The sequence below is a fragment of the Strongyloides ratti genome, assembly GCF_001040885.1.
Source record: "Strongyloides ratti genome assembly S_ratti_ED321, chromosome : 2".
Lineage (NCBI taxonomy): Eukaryota > Metazoa > Nematoda > Chromadorea > Rhabditida > Strongyloididae > Strongyloides > Strongyloides ratti.
Window position 1 is genome coordinate 7,749,041 of NC_037308.1, and position 18,776 is coordinate 7,767,816.

General features: G+C 24.9%; 5 protein-coding genes across 5 annotated transcripts; 3 read left to right on the forward strand and 2 right to left on the reverse strand.

Annotated features, from left to right (window-relative positions):
- Nucleotides 1-490: 490 nt before the first annotated feature.
- On the forward strand, nt 491-5,580 carry SRAE_2000248600 (BRWD3; the record flags this gene model as incomplete). The annotated part of the gene is made up of 3 exons (XM_024653559.1): nt 491-4,248; nt 4,303-4,855; nt 4,903-5,580. The coding sequence occupies 3 exons, from the start codon at nt 491-493 to the stop codon at nt 5,578-5,580; spliced, it is 4,989 nt and encodes a 1,662-aa protein (XP_024507024.1).
- A 756-nt stretch (nt 5,581-6,336) lies between these two features.
- SRAE_2000248700 (Glycosyl transferase, family 43-containing protein) lies at nt 6,337-7,215 on the forward strand (the record flags this gene model as incomplete). The annotated part of the gene is made up of 2 exons (XM_024653560.1): nt 6,337-6,392; nt 6,441-7,215. 2 exons carry the CDS (start codon nt 6,337-6,339, stop codon nt 7,213-7,215), a joined length of 831 nt encoding a protein of 276 aa, XP_024507025.1.
- A 631-nt stretch (nt 7,216-7,846) lies between these two features.
- Nucleotides 7,847-11,304, reverse strand: SRAE_2000248800 (Membrane-associated protein Hem; the record flags this gene model as incomplete). Its single annotated transcript, XM_024653561.1, has 2 exons — nt 7,847-11,056; nt 11,098-11,304. The coding sequence occupies 2 exons, from the start codon at nt 11,302-11,304 to the stop codon at nt 7,847-7,849; spliced, it is 3,417 nt and encodes a 1,138-aa protein (XP_024507026.1).
- Nucleotides 11,305-11,680: 376 nt separating this feature from the next.
- On the forward strand, nt 11,681-15,226 carry SRAE_2000248900 (Cation-transporting P-type ATPase family and Cation-transporting P-type ATPase, subfamily V and P-type ATPase, A domain and HAD-like domain and P-type ATPase, cytoplasmic domain N-containing protein; the record flags this gene model as incomplete). The annotated part of the gene is made up of 4 exons (XM_024653563.1): nt 11,681-11,684; nt 11,768-11,856; nt 11,902-14,913; nt 14,969-15,226. 4 exons carry the CDS (start codon nt 11,681-11,683, stop codon nt 15,224-15,226), a joined length of 3,363 nt encoding a protein of 1,120 aa, XP_024507027.1.
- Nucleotides 15,227-15,895: 669 nt separating this feature from the next.
- SRAE_2000249000 (F-box domain-containing protein) lies at nt 15,896-17,498 on the reverse strand (the record flags this gene model as incomplete). The annotated part of the gene is made up of 5 exons (XM_024653564.1): nt 15,896-16,479; nt 16,761-16,854; nt 16,916-17,008; nt 17,050-17,135; nt 17,231-17,498. 5 exons carry the CDS (start codon nt 17,496-17,498, stop codon nt 15,896-15,898), a joined length of 1,125 nt encoding a protein of 374 aa, XP_024507028.1.
- Nucleotides 17,499-18,776: the final 1,278 nt, after the last annotated feature.

The window sequence follows — 18,776 nt, forward strand, 5'->3', positions numbered from 1 at the left end:
TCTACATCAAAACATCATATATATATTATATAATTAGATAAATGGAAAAACATATTGTTTGTAAATTTTATTTTATTTACGACAATATTAGCTTTTATATTTAATATGTTTATAGAACGATTCGTGTATACTCTCAGCAGTTAATAGTACTTTTACTCTTTTTCTCAATCTCTCAATAGAAGAGTCGCAAAGCGATAAAAAAAATTGGAAAATTGTAGTTGTCTTGTGACGAATTGATGTTACGATGCTGATGTGAATAGGCTTATTAAGTAATAGGAAAATTTCATTTACTTTTGCTTTTTTTACTATATTATGGTTATTTTTAATTGTTTTTTTTAATAAAATATTATTATATATAGAGTTTTTGTTATTTTAATAGTATTTTTTATTGAATAAATTTTTCATGTAATCAATTTCGATTGAAATTATAAATAACCATGAAAGCTTAAATTCTTATAATATTTTTTTCTTATTTTTTCTAGGATTTTTGATGTCAATTAGATCTAATAATATTTCTGATTTTCGAATTGAAAATGCTAGCCATGTATATCATACTAATCACGATAATGTACCATCAACTTCAACCAATTCACAAATTGCCTTGATCGACAGAAATGCTAGAATTGAGGTTCAATTTTTATGTTATTTCCATCTATTAGATTCTGGATATACAGATGTTGCTAACAATTTTAAAAATGAAATTATTGAAAAACGATTGCTACCGAAATATCGACTATTTAATGGACAGGAAGTTTATTATACTTTTGATGAGGCTGTTAAAAAATATAGACGATTCGGTACTACTATTTTTTCACTAGCTGGACAAGTAAAAAATTTACGTTGTGAAACTAAAAGAGAAATAGGAATTTCAAATAAATTGAGAATATTTACTAATAGCATGAATCATAAAAATAATTTTATACGTACACAATGTTTTTCAAGATTTTATACATTAATAACAACTAAACCATTAACATCAATCCAAATAGATCGTTTCCTAGAAAAAAATTCTAAAATTACACCTCTTATTTCATTACCTTATTTAACACCAAAACATGAAAAAACATTAATTTCACCAGAAATGTATAGTAAAATGGTTCAGCAATATAGAATATTATTACATTCAAATGCAATATATACATTAAAATTTGATAAAACAAATCAGTTTATAATTACAGGATCAGACGATACATCATTTAAAATTTTTGATACAAGAACTGGTTTAATACGGCATACTTTACGTGGGCATACAGATCCAATAATTGAAGTATCAATATCTCATGATAATCAGTTAATGTGTTCAACATCAGTTAGAGGATTCACCATATTTTGGAATGCAAGTACAGGTGAATATTTAACATCTATGAATCCACATACAGCTGATATATCAAGTATAAAATTTTTACCATTTGTTGATGGTGATTATCAATTTCTTGTATCAGCTGGTAAAGATGGTCTTGTATTATTTTATCGTTGGAATAAAAAAACACTAGAAGTTCATATGGATCCAATAATTTTTAATGAAAAAAAATCAACAAAAAGTCCAATTCTTGGCATGATTCATTCACCTGGAGGAAGTTTTGTTTTAGCTGGTGGATCTCGTGCTATATTTGTCTATTTTGTAGAAAGTATTTCAAATGTTAAAAAAATATTTGAATATCAATTAAATAATGTAAAAGCTGATACTCTTGATTGGGCTCCATATGATATTAAATTTAGTGTTGGTGCTGATGACGGCACATTACGTATATTTACATGTATTGGAGAGAATAATTTTAGTGAATTATGTATTAAACTTCCACAAAGTGTATTTACAAATCAATGTAAACAAAAAAATATTAATAAACCATTAAAAGCAAAATTTACACCAAAAGGTGATAAAATTATTGTTTCATCAAGTGATAATATATTACGTCAATATTGTGTTTGTACTGGAAATCTTCTAACTGAATTTATTGGTCATTCTGTTGGCGTTTTTACTTTAATTATAAATCCCATCAATGAACGTGTATTTGTATCTGGAGGTGATGATGGAAAATTATTTATATGGGATATGGTTACAGGAAAGGCATTATTTAAAGTTGAAAATAGTCCAGATGATCTTGCTGTATTTGGAAATGGTTCAATACATGAATTGCTATTTAGCGAAGATGGACAAAATATTTATTTTAGTGATCATTTAGGAAGATTATCATGTTATTGTATACAAAAACTTGAACAATTTTCTCATGTACCTGAACAACAATTTTTCCAACATGAATTTCATGAATCTCAATTAGATAATTATGTAATGTTTGATAGTGAAACTGGTGTAAGATATGATAAAGCACCACCAACAAGATTATGTAATCAAGAAGAAATACCATATGGTGAAGATATTCAAAGAATGGTAGCAGGATTTGCCCAAATGAAAGATGTTTCACAATTAGCTGAAGGTACTTCATTATGGAAAACAAGAGAATTATTACCACAATTAAAAGATTGTGAAAAAATTGCTTGGGAAGAGAATATAAAAGTTGAATCATTAAAAGAAAGAAAACGTTATGAAATATTATGTAAAACAGGTCCTGCCAAACAAGTTCAAGAATTGTCAACGACATCAAATAATCAATCGCAGATTTATACATTGCGACAAGGTGCAATTTCTCCTCCTCAAAGACAATTAACTGAAGCTGAAAATATTTTATTAAATCTTGCATCAGATGACTCATCTGATGAAAGTTATACTGCTGATGATGATAATGATAATCCTGCTCAATTAATTGAAAATTCAGAACAAGATGATGAAGCAAATGATTCTGAATTTGTTCCTAATTCTGAAAGAGTACGTGAAGGAAGAAGAAATAGACAACCATTACAAACTGGATTATTAAGTCGTGGAACAAGATCTCGACCAAGAGTTACTGAGTCATCAGAAGATCAAGAAGTTGTTGTATCTCAAAATAATAGAGAAAGAAGAGTAACACGTGCTACAGCTAGAAATTTATTGAGTAATGAAGAATTAGAACAACAACTTCCTGTAAGAAGAGGAAGAAGAAGACGATTACAAAATGTTTCTTCTGATGAAGAAAGTGTTGGAGTTACAGAAGCAAGACATGAATTAGAGGAGTTAAGTGATGTAAATAATATTGTTGAAAATGATGGAATTGGTTCTGATGGTTCTATGGATGAAAGTTTTTTAAGTGATGAAGAAGGAAGTTTCCATTCATCAGTAGAATTAGATGAGTTAACTCTTGAAAATGATGAAGATGATGAAAGACAAAATAATAGAAATAGTCGAACTTCTAGAGGAAGAGGAGTTAATTTTTCAGATGATGATGATGATGATGATGTTAATAATGATGAGGAAATGGAGGAAGAAAGAGAACCACTTTATCAAAATGAAAATATTCATAAAAATATTAAATATCCTTTAGATATTTATCCATCAAGTGCATTGGTCGTTAAAGTTCGTAGATCTCCATATACTCCTCAACTTGGTGATCATGTTGTTTACTTTAAACAAGGCCATCAAGAATATGTAAATAATGTTAAAGAAAAAAATTTATTTAGATTAAGTAAAAAATATTTTGTAAGACCTGAATTTGGTCCTGAAGTTGTATGTTATGTTATTGGTGTAGATTATGTTGTTAAACCTCATCAATTAACAAAATTAACTTTACTTCCTACAAATGAACTTATGTGCCCATATGTTGAACCATTTGATATTTATTATCATGATGAGGATGGTATAGCAGATTTTATAATTTTATATGATCATTATAAAAAAGCAATAAATGAAAATTTTAAGAAAAATATGGAGGTAGAAGCTATTATTGATAAAGATTATTGGGTTGGAAAAATTGTTGAAATTAAACCATGTGATGATGCATATCCTTCCTCATCATGGAATAAAATTCTTGTAAAATTTCCTAATGAACAAAGCATTGATGGAGAGGAACAACAATTTTTTTCACCCTGGGAAATTATGCCTAAGAAACAATCACGGGTTAGTAATGATAAAGCAACAGAAAGTGAGTTAGATGAATTAGCTAAAGTTGACGAGAATACAAATGACTGGGGTAACTTTACTCGTATGGAAATTTTATCACGAGCTAAAACTGTTATTGATGCTATTATAAGTCATCCTGAAGCAGACTTATTTGTTGAGAAGGTTGACTTAAAAACATATGATGATTATCTTTTACACGTCAGCCAACCAATTGATCTTCAAATTATTAAAGAAAGACTTGAAAATAATTACTATAGGTTTGTTTTTATTTTTATTTAAAGTAATATTTTAATTATTTATTTTTTTTAAAGACGCCTTATTTCATTGGAAGATGATATTAGAAGACTTGTATACAATTGTATAAATTATAATTATGAACATTCTGAAATTACTAATAAATCAAAAGCAATTGCTGAAACAATTATTTCATATATTTATAGTCAAAATAGTGATACAGATATTTTAAATGAATTTGAAAATAATATTAACAAAGCTGATGAATTAAATTTATGGAAAAAACCTTCAACATCTGAAGTAGCTAAGAAATTTGAAAGTGTTATTACTGCTATTGCAGATCAAAATGTTTCAACATCATCTGTAAATTGTAATAATAAAAGAGAATGGTGGATTATTGAATTTTTAAATACTTTTAATAATCAAAGTGGAAAAATTGTTAAAGAAATTGAACGATTATCTGAAGAATCAAATGAAAGTGTATATGAAATAAAAGAAATTGTTAGAAAAATAAATGAGATGGTACAAAAATGTGAAATTGGTTCAATAAATAATCCTATGGAAATAAAAAATGAATTAAATGATATACATGAAAAAATGTCTCAACTAAATGTTGATAGAAGAGGTGGAGTAAGTTTTATTGTATAAATTACATTTTTATAATATTTTAATTATAGTTACATTCACGTATAACCTCATTTAAAAATATATCAATTAAAATTATAAATGGAATTATCTCTAGATATAATGCATCTACTGATTTTGATGAAGCAGAAGAATCAAATCATGCATTTGAAGAAACTAATAATAGAAGACGAGCAAGACGAAAAGCTGCTCCTTTAAGTTTTGCTGGTTTACAAATTATTACACAGGCAGGGCGTGTTAACAGACCATCAAGAGCAGCTAAAGGTAATGTTGTTTCATATAATGAAAATATAATAGAAACAATGGTATATAATAATCATGACTTTGATGATCATGAAATGCCTAGTGGTAGTCAGATAACAAATAATTCAAGATTAAGAAAAAGAAGAAGAACAAAAGAAAATAATTATGGTGGGTTGTCAAGTAGTGATGATGCCGGTATTTCAGAAGACGTCGATAATTCTGATTACGAGGTCAATCGTCCTGTTAAAAAACGAACAAGACGAAATAATGAAGAAAAAGAAACGTGTTTTGATACAAATGCTCGTCCTACTTCGTCAATGTCATCTTCATCATCATCAAAATCTATGACATCTACTAACTCATTAGCCTCATCATCAACTGTTAGAAATTTACGTTCAAGAACTAGAAGAGATGTGCATGAAAATGGTTCTTCGTCTACTTCAACAAGAAGATCTAGCAGAAGATGAAACTTACATAAGATTAATAATACAAATGATCTCTATTCAATTATAATTGTTTCTTTTTTTATTCCATTTGTACAAATGTATGAATGAATATTGCACAATACAATATAAAACTATTCCAAAAAAAAAAATCATATTTTGATAAGATTTTCAGTACAAAGTAATTTTTTAATCACTGTTAAATTATAGAAAAAGAAAATTTTTTTTTTATTTTTATACTATAAAAATTTATTGAAATTCTGTAACAGGATAAAAACAAAATTATAATATATCACTAGTTAGAATTAAATATTTTTATGTAATTTATATATGATTTTTTGATATTTTGTCAAACTAGTTTTTGTAAAGTAAAATTTACCTTATTATAATATATTATTTGAATAGTAATTTATTTTTAATAAAATTGAAAGCTAATATCAACGCATATTTACAAAATATCCAGTATCTTTTAACCTTAAGTGGTAGTAAAAAAAAAAACATATGTATATATATATATATATATAAGTTATATATTAGTATAATATATATTGTACTTTAATAAATTATAATCAAGATGTTAATATTTAGACTTTAAATAATCTTTATTATATATAGTTAAAAATTTTTTTTATATAGAATTAGTTTTGAATTATATATTTTAGTTTGTTTAAAATTTAAGGTAACACATAGTTAAACTTATTTTAAATATTTATAAATTATTTAGATTGATTTAAAGTATATATAATTTTAAAGTGACTAATTTATTTTACTAAATATTAAATGGAATTCTTATCTAAATTAAATATTGTTCTTTTATATTTTTTTCAATTTTTATTGTAAGTTTAATAATTTAAATTATTAATATTTATTTATTTTTATTTTAGATTTGTTAATACTTCAAAACTTCAAAATAAAATTATTATAATTACACCAACATATAGAAGAATTACAAGATATCCTGACTTTATTCGTCTAGCCAATACCCTTCAACATTTATCAGAAATACATTGGATAGTAGTTGAAGATGGTCATAAAAAATCATCTGGAGTTGAAAGAATATTAAATAATAGTAATATACCATATACATATATTGCTCATAAAACACCATCTGGCATGCCAAGACGTGGTTGGTGGCAACGTGATAAAGCTCTTGATTTGTTAATCTCATCAAAGTCACATTTTGTTAAATCTAATCAAAAAGGAATTGTTTATTTTGCAGATGATGATAATACATATGATTTAAGATTATTTAATAAATATATTAGAAATGTTAAAAAAATTGGAGTTTGGGCTGTGGCATTCTCATCAAGTCCTATTGAAACACCAATTGTTAAAAATGGAAAGGTAGTTGGATTTAAAAGTTATTATGCTCCAGAAAGAAAATTTGCCATGGATATGGCTTCATTTGCCATTTGTTTAGATGTCTTTCTAACAAAACCAGAGGTACGTTTTACAATGGATCCTAAACAATATTCTCAAAGTCCTGAACCTATCTTATTAACAGGACTTGGAATAGAAAGAGATGATTTAGAACCTTTTGGTTATAATACAAAAATTAAAGAAGTTTTTGTTTATCATACAAAAACAAAAAATCCCATACCTTCTTTTGGAAAAAGAAAAAATCATACAAATTTCGGGTTTGATATAGAATTTCCATAGCAATTATCAAATGAATAATAAATCTATATCAATAAACAAACACTCAATTACAATATTATGTTTATCTTTAAATTTATCATATATAATAAAAATATAAATTTAATCACTTATCTTTTATTTTTCTTTTAAAATTTTGTAAAAAGTTAATACCACAACTAAAATAATATTTATAAAATTATATAATAGACTTATATGTATCTTTATTTGTAAAATATTTATACTACTTAAAATCTACTTTATTATTATAGTTTAAATAATTTTAAAATTACAAAATTATATTTACATATTTAACTTTTCTGAATTTTTCAAATACATATTTACAATGTGATTTATAAAATGAAATTTTAAATTCACAATTTAGTTTAACTTCTATTTAATGTATTGAATTTTAAAATTTTATATAAAAAAAAATTTTAAAGTAAATATTTTGCTGTAAATGTAAGTTGACACATTCTTAATTTAGATAATTTTTATTAAAGTATACATTAATAAAATTGTTTTTAATATGTTAAAAATAAACATACAAGTTATAAAAAAAACATTGATAATTAATTATGATAATACATGTTGTTAATTTTAAAAATAATTGTTTTTAAATAAATAACAAAAAATAAAAAATAATTTTTAAAAGTTAAAAGTTAATAGAACTTTTTTCATTGATAAAACAACTTGTATAGCTGGATGAAATAAGATTATGTGGGAACACTTCTTGTAAATCATCAAATGTTATCCATTTAGATTCACAAACAATATCTTCTAACAAAACATTTATTGATCTTAAATTTGGAGAGTATTCGGATGCCGAACTTCCAACAATTTGTAATAATCCACATGAAATAATTTTTAAAAATTCTTTCATTCTATCACCACAATCTAATCTACCACAAATTGCAAATAATACATTACTTATGGTATCTAATGCAACTGGAATTGCATTAATATTATTTGATGTAGAATGTGTTGAAACTTTTAACATTGATTGATTTTGAGATGACAATTTTGGTAATGTTATAGCAGCAAATACCATTAAAAGTGAACAAATCAAATGAAATTCATTTCCATCTTTAACATTTAAAGATTCATAGTCTTGTTCAATCATGTTAACTAAAATAGAAAAATCATTTTCTTCAACTACTAATGTTGAAAATAATTCATGTGCTTTAACTTTAGCCTCATCACTAAATTCATTCAAAATATTCTCACCACAACTATAAAGAAACTTTAAACGTTTTCTAAAGACAATCTTTGAAGCAGAAAGTAACATTTTTTTAAATGACATTAAAATACCAACAATTGTAAGTCGATTTGTAAATAAATGTATTGTTTGATTGGCTTGAAGTTGTTGAGTCTTTTTTTTCATCTCTGTATCGTGATCACCAAGTTTTTCAATAACTTCTTTCATTTTACCAGGATGTGTATAGACACGTCTTGCCTCAGATAAAATTTGTTTATTTTGAACGGTTAATCGTAATAATTCCATAATTTGTGCAGCACACTGCCACATTATATGATCACACATATTTTTAATACCAAATGGTCCAATTAAAGTAGCAAGAGACATTAATTCACTTGGATCTGTATAATGTTCTGGTGGTGGACCTTCATAATCAGGTGTACTACTAAATGTTGATGTTATAGTTGAAAAATGAACATTTCCAGTAGAGGCTTTCTTTAAAATAGAAGACACATAAAATTTTATATATAATGAGGTAAATGTTTCATTGTTATAAACATCAATAGTTAAACTTTCTTGATTTAAAACAGAAGTAAATAATCTTTGAAGATCAATTCCTAAACATCTTTCAACATAATGTAATACAGTTAATTCTGAATTAATAAATTTCAATAAATCAGATGGTCGACTGATAATTTTTTTTTCTTGATCCACAAAAAATTTTAAACTAAAAATTGTGATTAAACTTTTATCATAATAACGTAGAACATAATCCTTTGGAACAAGAATTGAATCAAATACTTGAAAACTATCCCATGAAGTTACAGCATTAATAAGATCTGTCAAAATACTAAGTTGTTTATCCATGTATGATAATTGATCTCTTGAAATTCTAACACTTTCATGACCAGGCATAGGAACAATTTCAGGAACTCTATTACCTTTTCCAATTTGAGCTCTATTAGTTATATCTATTAATTCAGCACATCTTGTTGCAGATGCTTGATTTATTAAATCATATTCTTCACTTATCATTGATAAACTAATAGTACATAACCTTTTTCCAATATCTTCTAGAAAAGATGTTGAATGTCTTATTGCTCTATCAATAAGAGTATCATGTTCTTCAGGGCACATTTCATGTAAAAGGCATTCAAAATCACCAGTAAGTTTGGCAAATGATATAGCATAACGTGAAAAATAATGACTATTTCTAGCTTCATCAAATTGTTCTTTTAATTGTTCTTGATAAAATGCATAAATATCCAAACTTGAACATTTCATTAGTAATTGTTTTAAGTTACCAATTAATTCAAAATGCCAACAAGATGTATTCAATAATATACATAATTTTCTATAATCTTCCAAATTTATACCATATTTTTCAACTGATGTATTTGCTTGTATTCTAAACCAATCAAATTTCACATCTTGATAAGTTTCAAAGGTTGGTTTTATATTTTCTTGCATTGATGCATGAATAGAAAGTAATCTTACTTCATCATCTTTTGCCAACCGATTTCCAATTTCTGGAATACATTCTTGCATTACAAATGCATCATAACTTTTTAAATATTTAAAATAATAATTTGAAACAATACGATCATACTTTTCAACAATTGTTCTTAGTTTTAAAGTATAATATATTAATTCTGATATTTGACGATCAACTACAAAACTTTGAGATTTTTGTTTTTTTGTATTTTGAGGCCACTCTTTAAAATGTCTTACATACCAGTTAATTTCATCACGAGCAAAACATAAACCTATTAAAACAAATAATATTTTAGGTCCAAGAATTCCCGGTTGATCATCGTATAATAATGTTAAATCTTTTAATGCTTCTCTTAAGAAACGTCTCCTTTCTAAATGAATTGAGTTACTAGTTTGTATTGCAATATTATAATTTTCTTTAACTTCACTTATTTTTTTTGATGAACCTTTTGTTCCTTCAAAACATTCAATAAAAACATTATGTAAATTTAAAACTTCATCTCTAAATAATGGAACTACAAGAGATGTTTGAAGTGTTCGTTGCCACATACCAACAATAATAGGATCATTTAATAAAACTCCATGACAAGCTATAGTTAGAAAAACAATCCAACGTTCCATTGTATCAATTGATAAAAATTCACAATTTATTGTTTCAGTTTGTGCAAGGTATAACATTTGTGAAGAATTTGTAGTTAAAGATAACATCTGAGCACCCCTCCAAACATCTGCATGTATATTTCTATGAAGATATATTTTTGATAAAGAGATTAATCCAGAATAAATTAAACGATTAATAGGAGTTAAATCTTCATTTAATTTTTTATATGGATTCTCAAAATCAACAATCATCTGTCCCATTCTAGGAAAAGAAGACTCATTACAATTATTTATCATCTCATGACATAAATTATACATTGATAAGACAGCTTTTTTATCATCTATTCGTGACATTAATATCATAAGAGAACAATAATTAGTTACAAGATCCAAATATGTTTTTGTTAATTCAAAATTTAATGTTAAGTCAAAATTTCTACAAACCATATTCATTTTTGTTAAAAGTTCCATAATGTGATCTTTTAAATCTAGAACATCAACAAATGTAGAATAATATAGAGACAATGATTTCATAATTTCCATTTTTTGTTTTCTTACAGTATCAAATACACTCTAAATTGTTATATATTTAAAAAAAAAAATAAACAACAAACCTGGTTATTTTTTAAATCACTTTGTGGAAATTTTTTTAGTAACAATTTAACTGCACCCTCAATTGCTTTTTCATACAAAAATTTTGGCCTTAATTTTGGATCAAAACATGCTTTCTTTATATTATATAAACGTGTTAGTAAACCAATAGTTCGATCATTTAAAATAGTTAGTTTTTCAGCAAACTTTAATGGAGATATATTTGCCATTTTTAAAAAATCTTGTTTTTTATTTTTTTTAAATTTTATATTATAGCTGGTAACTATATTTAATAAAAAGAATTAGAAATGTTCAGTTACAAATATATTCCTTTCCTATTTGCATCTTATAACAAATGCAAAAATATTTGGAATCATGTCACTTTGCCAACATAACTTATACTATCGGTTGATAAAACTATAATTTTTGAATTTTTATTATTCTTATAAAAATATTTGTTCTTCTAAATTTTTTTTAAAAAAGTATTTTTATTTTTAAGTATTAATATATTATATTGGTAATTTGCATATTAATTATTTTTAGACTTATGATAATATAAATTTTAAAATAAAAAAAATAATATTTATCTATATACAATGGCTGTTGATGGGTTGGTTGAATCCATAAAAACATGCAAGATAAAGCCAATTTATTTTCATTTTTTGGTAGCACCGTTTATAATTATATATTTAGGAATTATTATATTATGGAATCTTTATTATGCGAATGAAGAATATTGGTTTACATTTGTTGTTATATCAGTTTCCATATTTATGATTCAAGTATGTTTAAATATTTTTATTAATATATAATTAATTATTATTTAGGTTCTTTTGGGATTATTTTCATTTTGGTTTAATGAATTTTATTATATTGTATCATGTTCACCTGAAAAAGATATAAAAATTGCGACACATGCTTTAGTTTCACCAACTACAAATAATGGGTGGTCTGAAATTGTTCCTATCAGAAGGACACATCTTAATAATGGGAAAATAAAAACTTGGCTAGATTTTCAAAAAGTTATATATATTTATGATAGTGATAAAAAAAGATTTAATCAATTAACTTTTGATAATAATAGATCTTTTAGTTATTTTAATTCATGGACTGGATTAACTTCGGATGAAATTATTAATGAAACAAAATTAAAATATGGTGATAATAAAATGGAAATGGCTGTTCCTTCATTTATGGAGCTGTTTATTGAAAGGGCCACAGCACCTTTTTTTGTTTTTCAAGTTTTTTGTGTCGGTTTATGGTGTTTGGAAGATTTAGTATATTATTCATTATTTACCTTAAGTATGTTGGCAATGTTTGAAATGTTAATTGTAAAACAACAAATGATGAATATGACAATGATAAGAAATATGGGAAATAAACCTTTTTTAGTTGATGTTTATAGAAATAAAAAATGGATAAAAATTCATTCTGATCAATTACTTGTTGGTGATTTAATTTCAATAGGTAGAAGCTCAAATGATAATAATGTACCGTGTGATTTATTACTATTACGTGGAAATTGTATTTTGGACGAATCAATGTTAACAGGTGAAAGTGTACCTCAAATGAAGGAATCTATACAAAATTTAGAACAAGAAAGACATTTTAATTATCAAACAGATATGAAACTTCATGTTCTATGTGGTGGAACTAAAATTGTTCAACATACAAATGAAAATACAAAAAGTGGTAATGTTCCAAAAGTACCTGGTGATGGAGTTTTGTGTTATGTATTACAGACAGGTTTCAGTACATCACAAGGTTCTTTACTAAGAACAATTTTATTTGGTGTTAAAAGAGTTACGGCAAATAATCTTGAGACTTTCGCTTTCATTCTCTTTTTATTAATTTTTGCAATTGCCACAGCTATTCATCTTTGGAAAACTAGAAGTTTAGAACCAGAATTTAATAAATTTCAAACTCTTGTTGAATGTTCATTGATTATTACTAGTGTTGTACCTCCAGAACTTCCTTTGGAGTTATCACTAGCTGTAAATAATTCATTAGTAGCTTTACATAAACTTGGAATATTTTGTACTGAACCTTTTAGAATTCCTTTTGCTGGAAAGATTGATGTTTGTTGTTTTGATAAAACTGGTACTTTAACAACTGATAATCTTGTTGTTGATGGTATTGGAATGATAAATGAAGATAAAAGTGTTTCTTTAAAAACTAAAGATGACTTGGATGATATAACATTAAGGGTATTAGCTTCATGTCATTCATTGGTAATGTTTAACAAAGAATTAGTTGGTGATCCTTTAGAGAAAGCAACATTAAATTGGATAAAATGGGATATTGTCAAAAATGATTTAGTTTCACCAAGTAATGGTAAAACTTCTGCTATTAAAATTTTCCAAAGATATCATTTTAGTAGTCAACTTAAAAGAATGACTGTTATCTCCGGATATACACCACAAGGTAGTGAACCAGTTATGATGACTGCTGTTAAAGGTGCACCAGAAGTATTACAACATATGTTTACTACTGTTCCAGAAGGATATGTTGAAGGATATAAATCGCTTGCACAAAAGGGATACCGTGTACTTGCGTTAGGCTATTCAAATTTAGGAAATATAGATAAAAATAATATTAGACATATTTCAAGAGATGATTTAGAAAGAGGATTAACATTTGCTGGTTTTCTAGTTATTTCTTGTCCATTAAAAAAAGACACAAAAGCTATGATTAAAGAAATAAAAGAATCAGGACATAGTGTTGTAATGATAACAGGTGACAACCCATTAACTGCATGTCATGTATCTAGAGAATTAAAATTTACTGAAGAAGGTAAAGAAATAATGATTTTACAAAAAGAGGATGAGAAATGGTATTGGAAGTCTGTTGATGAAACTAAAAAAATGGAAATGAAAAATAATTCTCCTAATTTTTTCAATCTTCATGAATTATGTGTTACTGGAAGTGGTTTTGGTCATTTATACAATCAAGAACGTAAATTTTTAGGAAGTATTTTAAAATATATAAAAATATACGCTCGGATGGCACCAAAACAAAAAGAACAAGTAATAAATGAATTAAAAAATCAAGGTTATGTTACTTTGATGTGTGGTGATGGAACTAATGATGTTGGTGCATTAAAACATTCTCATGTTGGAGTTGCCCTTTTATCACATCCTTTCGATGCTACAAAAACAAATGCTGAAGATCTTTCAGTATCTAAACCAAAACCTGTAGCACCTCCTCAAATTCCAGAATTTTTAAGAAAACGTTTACCTCCTGATCATCCATATCATAAACAAATGAATGATCAACAGAAAAAGTTTCAAAAATTAATTGAAGACTTGGAATCAGAAGAACCTTCTGTTGTAAAACTTGGAGATGCTTCTATTGCAGCACCTTTTACATCTAAGTTTACATCAATTGCTTCTATTTGTAATATTATAAAACAAGGAAGATGTACTCTTGTAGTTACATTACAAATGTTTAAAATTCTTGCTTTAAATGCTTTGGTATCGGCATATTCACAATCAGTATTATATTCATCTGGTATACGTTCTTCCGATTACCAACAAACACTTCAAGGAATGCTTTTAGCTGCTTGTTTTTTGTTTATAACACGATCAAAACCATTAAAAACATTATCAAGAGAAAAACCAATGCCAAATATTTTCAATCTATATACTATTTTAACTGTATCTTTTCAATTTTGTGTTCATTTTCTTTGTCTATTATATATTGTTGATCTTGCTTCAATATATGATCCACCAACAGAGAAAGTAACATCAGAAACAAAATTTAAACCTTCATTATTAAATTCATCTGTTTACCTTCTTGGAATGACATTACAAATATCAACATTTATTGTTAATTATAGGGTTAGTTATTATAATCTTTTTTTTTATTATTTATTTTTTTTATCATTAATTTTAGGGTCGACCATTTATGGAAAGTTTAATTGAAAACAAACCTCTTTTATACAGTATAATTGCTGCAACTAGCGTTGTATTTACTTTGGCTTCTAATGCAGCACCAGATATGACTAATTATTTTGAACTTGTGCAATTTCCAGATGATTTTCGAAATAAATTGATTATTGTTTTAATTGCAAATATTGGAGTATGTTATATTATTGATACTATTTTAAATTTCATCTTTGGAGATGCTCGTCCAAAAAAACATAGATTGTGATTGTTACATTTTACCTTTATATATTTTTTTTTTATTTATAATAAAGTGTAATGTTTATATAGATTCATCTTATTAAACATATAAAATAATATTTTTTTTTTTAAAATATAAATAGTATAAAATTACCAGTTATTATTTAGAAGAAAAGAAAACATAAAAATTTTATATATATATATAATATTAATATTATTTTCATGTTTTATTTTAAAAATTTAAAAATTATAACAAAGTGTACTGTGGTCTTTGATGATAGGTACTTTTATGTTAAAACGATAAAACATAAATATTCAATTTGTTGATTATTTTTTCTAAGAATTATATAAAAAAATAATTAAAAATACTGTAATTTTTTATAAAAATTTTTAAACCATTAATATATATATTGAAATAAAATAGTCTTTATGTGAATTTTATTATAAATATAAAAACATGTAACTATAAAATTTTTGATGAATGATGGAAATATTTTATATACTAAGACTACATAATTAAAATCTTTATTAAATGACAAATAAATGTTTTATAAGTATCAATATATATATAATTTTTTTACAAGATATTATGATATAGTTAATTATTTTTTTTGAAAAAATTTGATTATTACCATTTTTAATTCTTTTATTTTACAAATATGGAAAAAAATTTATTAGTAATGACTCAAATCCGTCATCAAAGAAAAAGAAGCATGTCAACAAACTGTCTTGGTGGTACCCTAACAGATGGAGCATCTTCTGAAAGACATGGATGACCATGATCTTTCCAAAAAAGTGCCTTACAATGACAACAAATGTGAATAATGTCTGCATAATGTTCTTTCAATCCGTAAAACTTCTTCAACTCGTAAAATAGCTTGCGATAAGGCATATCAGGATTTTTTTTATGTTGTTTTATTTGTTCATGTGTAAAATGAAAAGAACATAAATTTGACCATAATCTTTCAGAACCATCAACTATATCCTGAAATACTTCATGTGCTTTTGATGATTCAATTAAAGATATGTGATCAGGTAATTTACGTAAAATAACAGAAATAATCTCCTTAGGTAGATCTAAAAATGTTAATGAATCTTCATTACTTTCAGCAAGTGTCATTGGCTGTTGATCTGTTAAAATATCCATCAAACATTCTATCTTATTTATTTGATCAGAAATTAACTGTGTACTTCCGATAATATGACGGGGCTCTTCTAGACAATCTCCAAAACGAGTGACTAAATCACGTGCAGTTGAGACATGGCAATCACTTTCAATACCTAAATAATATACATTACATATTTTGATTTATAATATTTAGTTAATAATATTTAATTTTTTTTTTTCTCATCATATTACTTATCTTTTAAAATTGTATTATTTTTTATTAAAATAAGAGTTTAAAATATTTAAAAAAAATATATAAATACTTAAGAATACATTTAAAGTTAAGTTAACAACTGACTATATAGACTTTTATGATATATAATAATAAGATCAGGTGTTGTCTTATTATTATATTTATGATAAAAAAAGAAATTTTTAAATATATATAACTTACAATAAGTAACAATAGCTTGAATAATTGATAAAAGATGTTTTCTAGATGTGGCACTTAAATCTTTTAATTTTTCATTAACCAAAATTTGTACAACCTTAAAATATTATTATTAAAATAGTTTTTTTAAAAAAAAAAATTAAAAGATATATACATACCTTACATACATAATTGAAACGACGTACATCGACAACAGCTCTGGCAAGATCAAGACGATGAAATGCTTCACTCATGCTTGTACAACCAACAAACTAAAAATTAATTATTTTAATAGTATTTTAAAATTTTTTACCTCTTTTGAATTTCCTTTAACAAAACAATGTGGAATCCATGGTTCATTTAACTCAGAAATAGTAGAAGAATATGACCCAACATTACCTTTAATTTATTTAAATATTTTTAAAGATAAAAAAATAAATTTTTTTTTTAATAAATTATATATCACAAAATTGGCAATTTTTAATAATACTTACATGATGTTGTATCATCATTAGAGATCACAATGGGAACAGTAGGTGGTGGTGGTGTTGACATAGTTGAAGATTCATCAGATGATTCTAAAGATGAACTAGAAGTTGATAATTGATATAAACGATCCGAAGATCCAGACATAATAATAGTATTATTGTCACTATTTAATAATTGTATGGGGCGAAGTCTTATAAGTTCCCAGTTATTTGTATGTGGCAATCTAACCCAAGCATCACCTGGAGCTCTCCAGTCTTTTCCAATAAAAACCATTTTAGAAAAAGATTAACAAAATAGATATATGTATATTTTTTTTTTGTTAATTAGTAAAATTATAATACAATCTTACTTATATATGAGAAGTGCTTTGATTCACGTGATGTTGGGCCAAAAGGCTAAAAAGTAGTTATCAAAACGACCTTAACAGATAAAAATTATTTGATAAAAAATAACTTAAAGTGATTGTGTGCAAAATAATTTATTCACATTTATTATGATTATTCTTAAACATATGGTACGAATAATTTATTTTAAAACAACATAAAAAATACTGCGCATATAGTATATATATATAAATAAAAATAATTTTTAAATGTGATATATATAGATATATTTAGGTACACCTTGTCAACCATTATTTATCATATTACAATCATAGCTTTTACCTAAATCAGTTATAATTTGTTATTGGTCTCTTCACAACATTTATTATTAGGGCCTTTGCGCGTGACACATTTTTCAGTTATATACTACAAAATGGTTAGATATAAAAGATTATAAGTAATGGGTCTTTTATGTATTTTATATATTGTTTATCATTAAATAAAATATAACTTCCTTTTTTTTTAAAGTTACTTATCCTTATGTATTTTTTATTATAAAATTATTGATAAGTAATAAAAAAAATTTTAACTATAAAATAAAATTAATAAAAAGAAAAAAAAAATTTTTTTTAAATAATACATTTTAATTGAAAGAATAAAGTTTTTTTTTTATTTTAATAATATATCCAATTGTATTCTATCCATAGTAACAGAAATATAGTGGTGAACAAATAATATATTTATCTCCAATAAAATATTAGTTATTAATAATTTTAGTAATTAAATTTATATATAATATAATTAAAAATTTTAATTAAGATTTGATAATTTTAATAACCTTTGAAATAATAATAAAATGATGTTTCATATATAATTTATAAGCAAGTATTTTTATTTACCTTTTTTATATTATTATTCCTCGTCGTCATATATAACAACATTATTCAACTATAATTATTGGTTAGAAACATATAAATAAATTGCAATTTTATCATCGAAATTCAATAATTACTATAACATAAATTTACTCATGTTATTATAATAAAAAAGAAAAATTTTTCTCCAATTAAATAAAACATTAATATTATAAAAACAAAGTTTAGAATAACTTTTATTTTAAACCAATCCCTAAAGGCATTTTATACTATAGCTGGTATTTAAGTTATATATAATTATTTGCTATATCAAAAATATTTCACTAACATACTATAAAAAGAAAATTTTATCT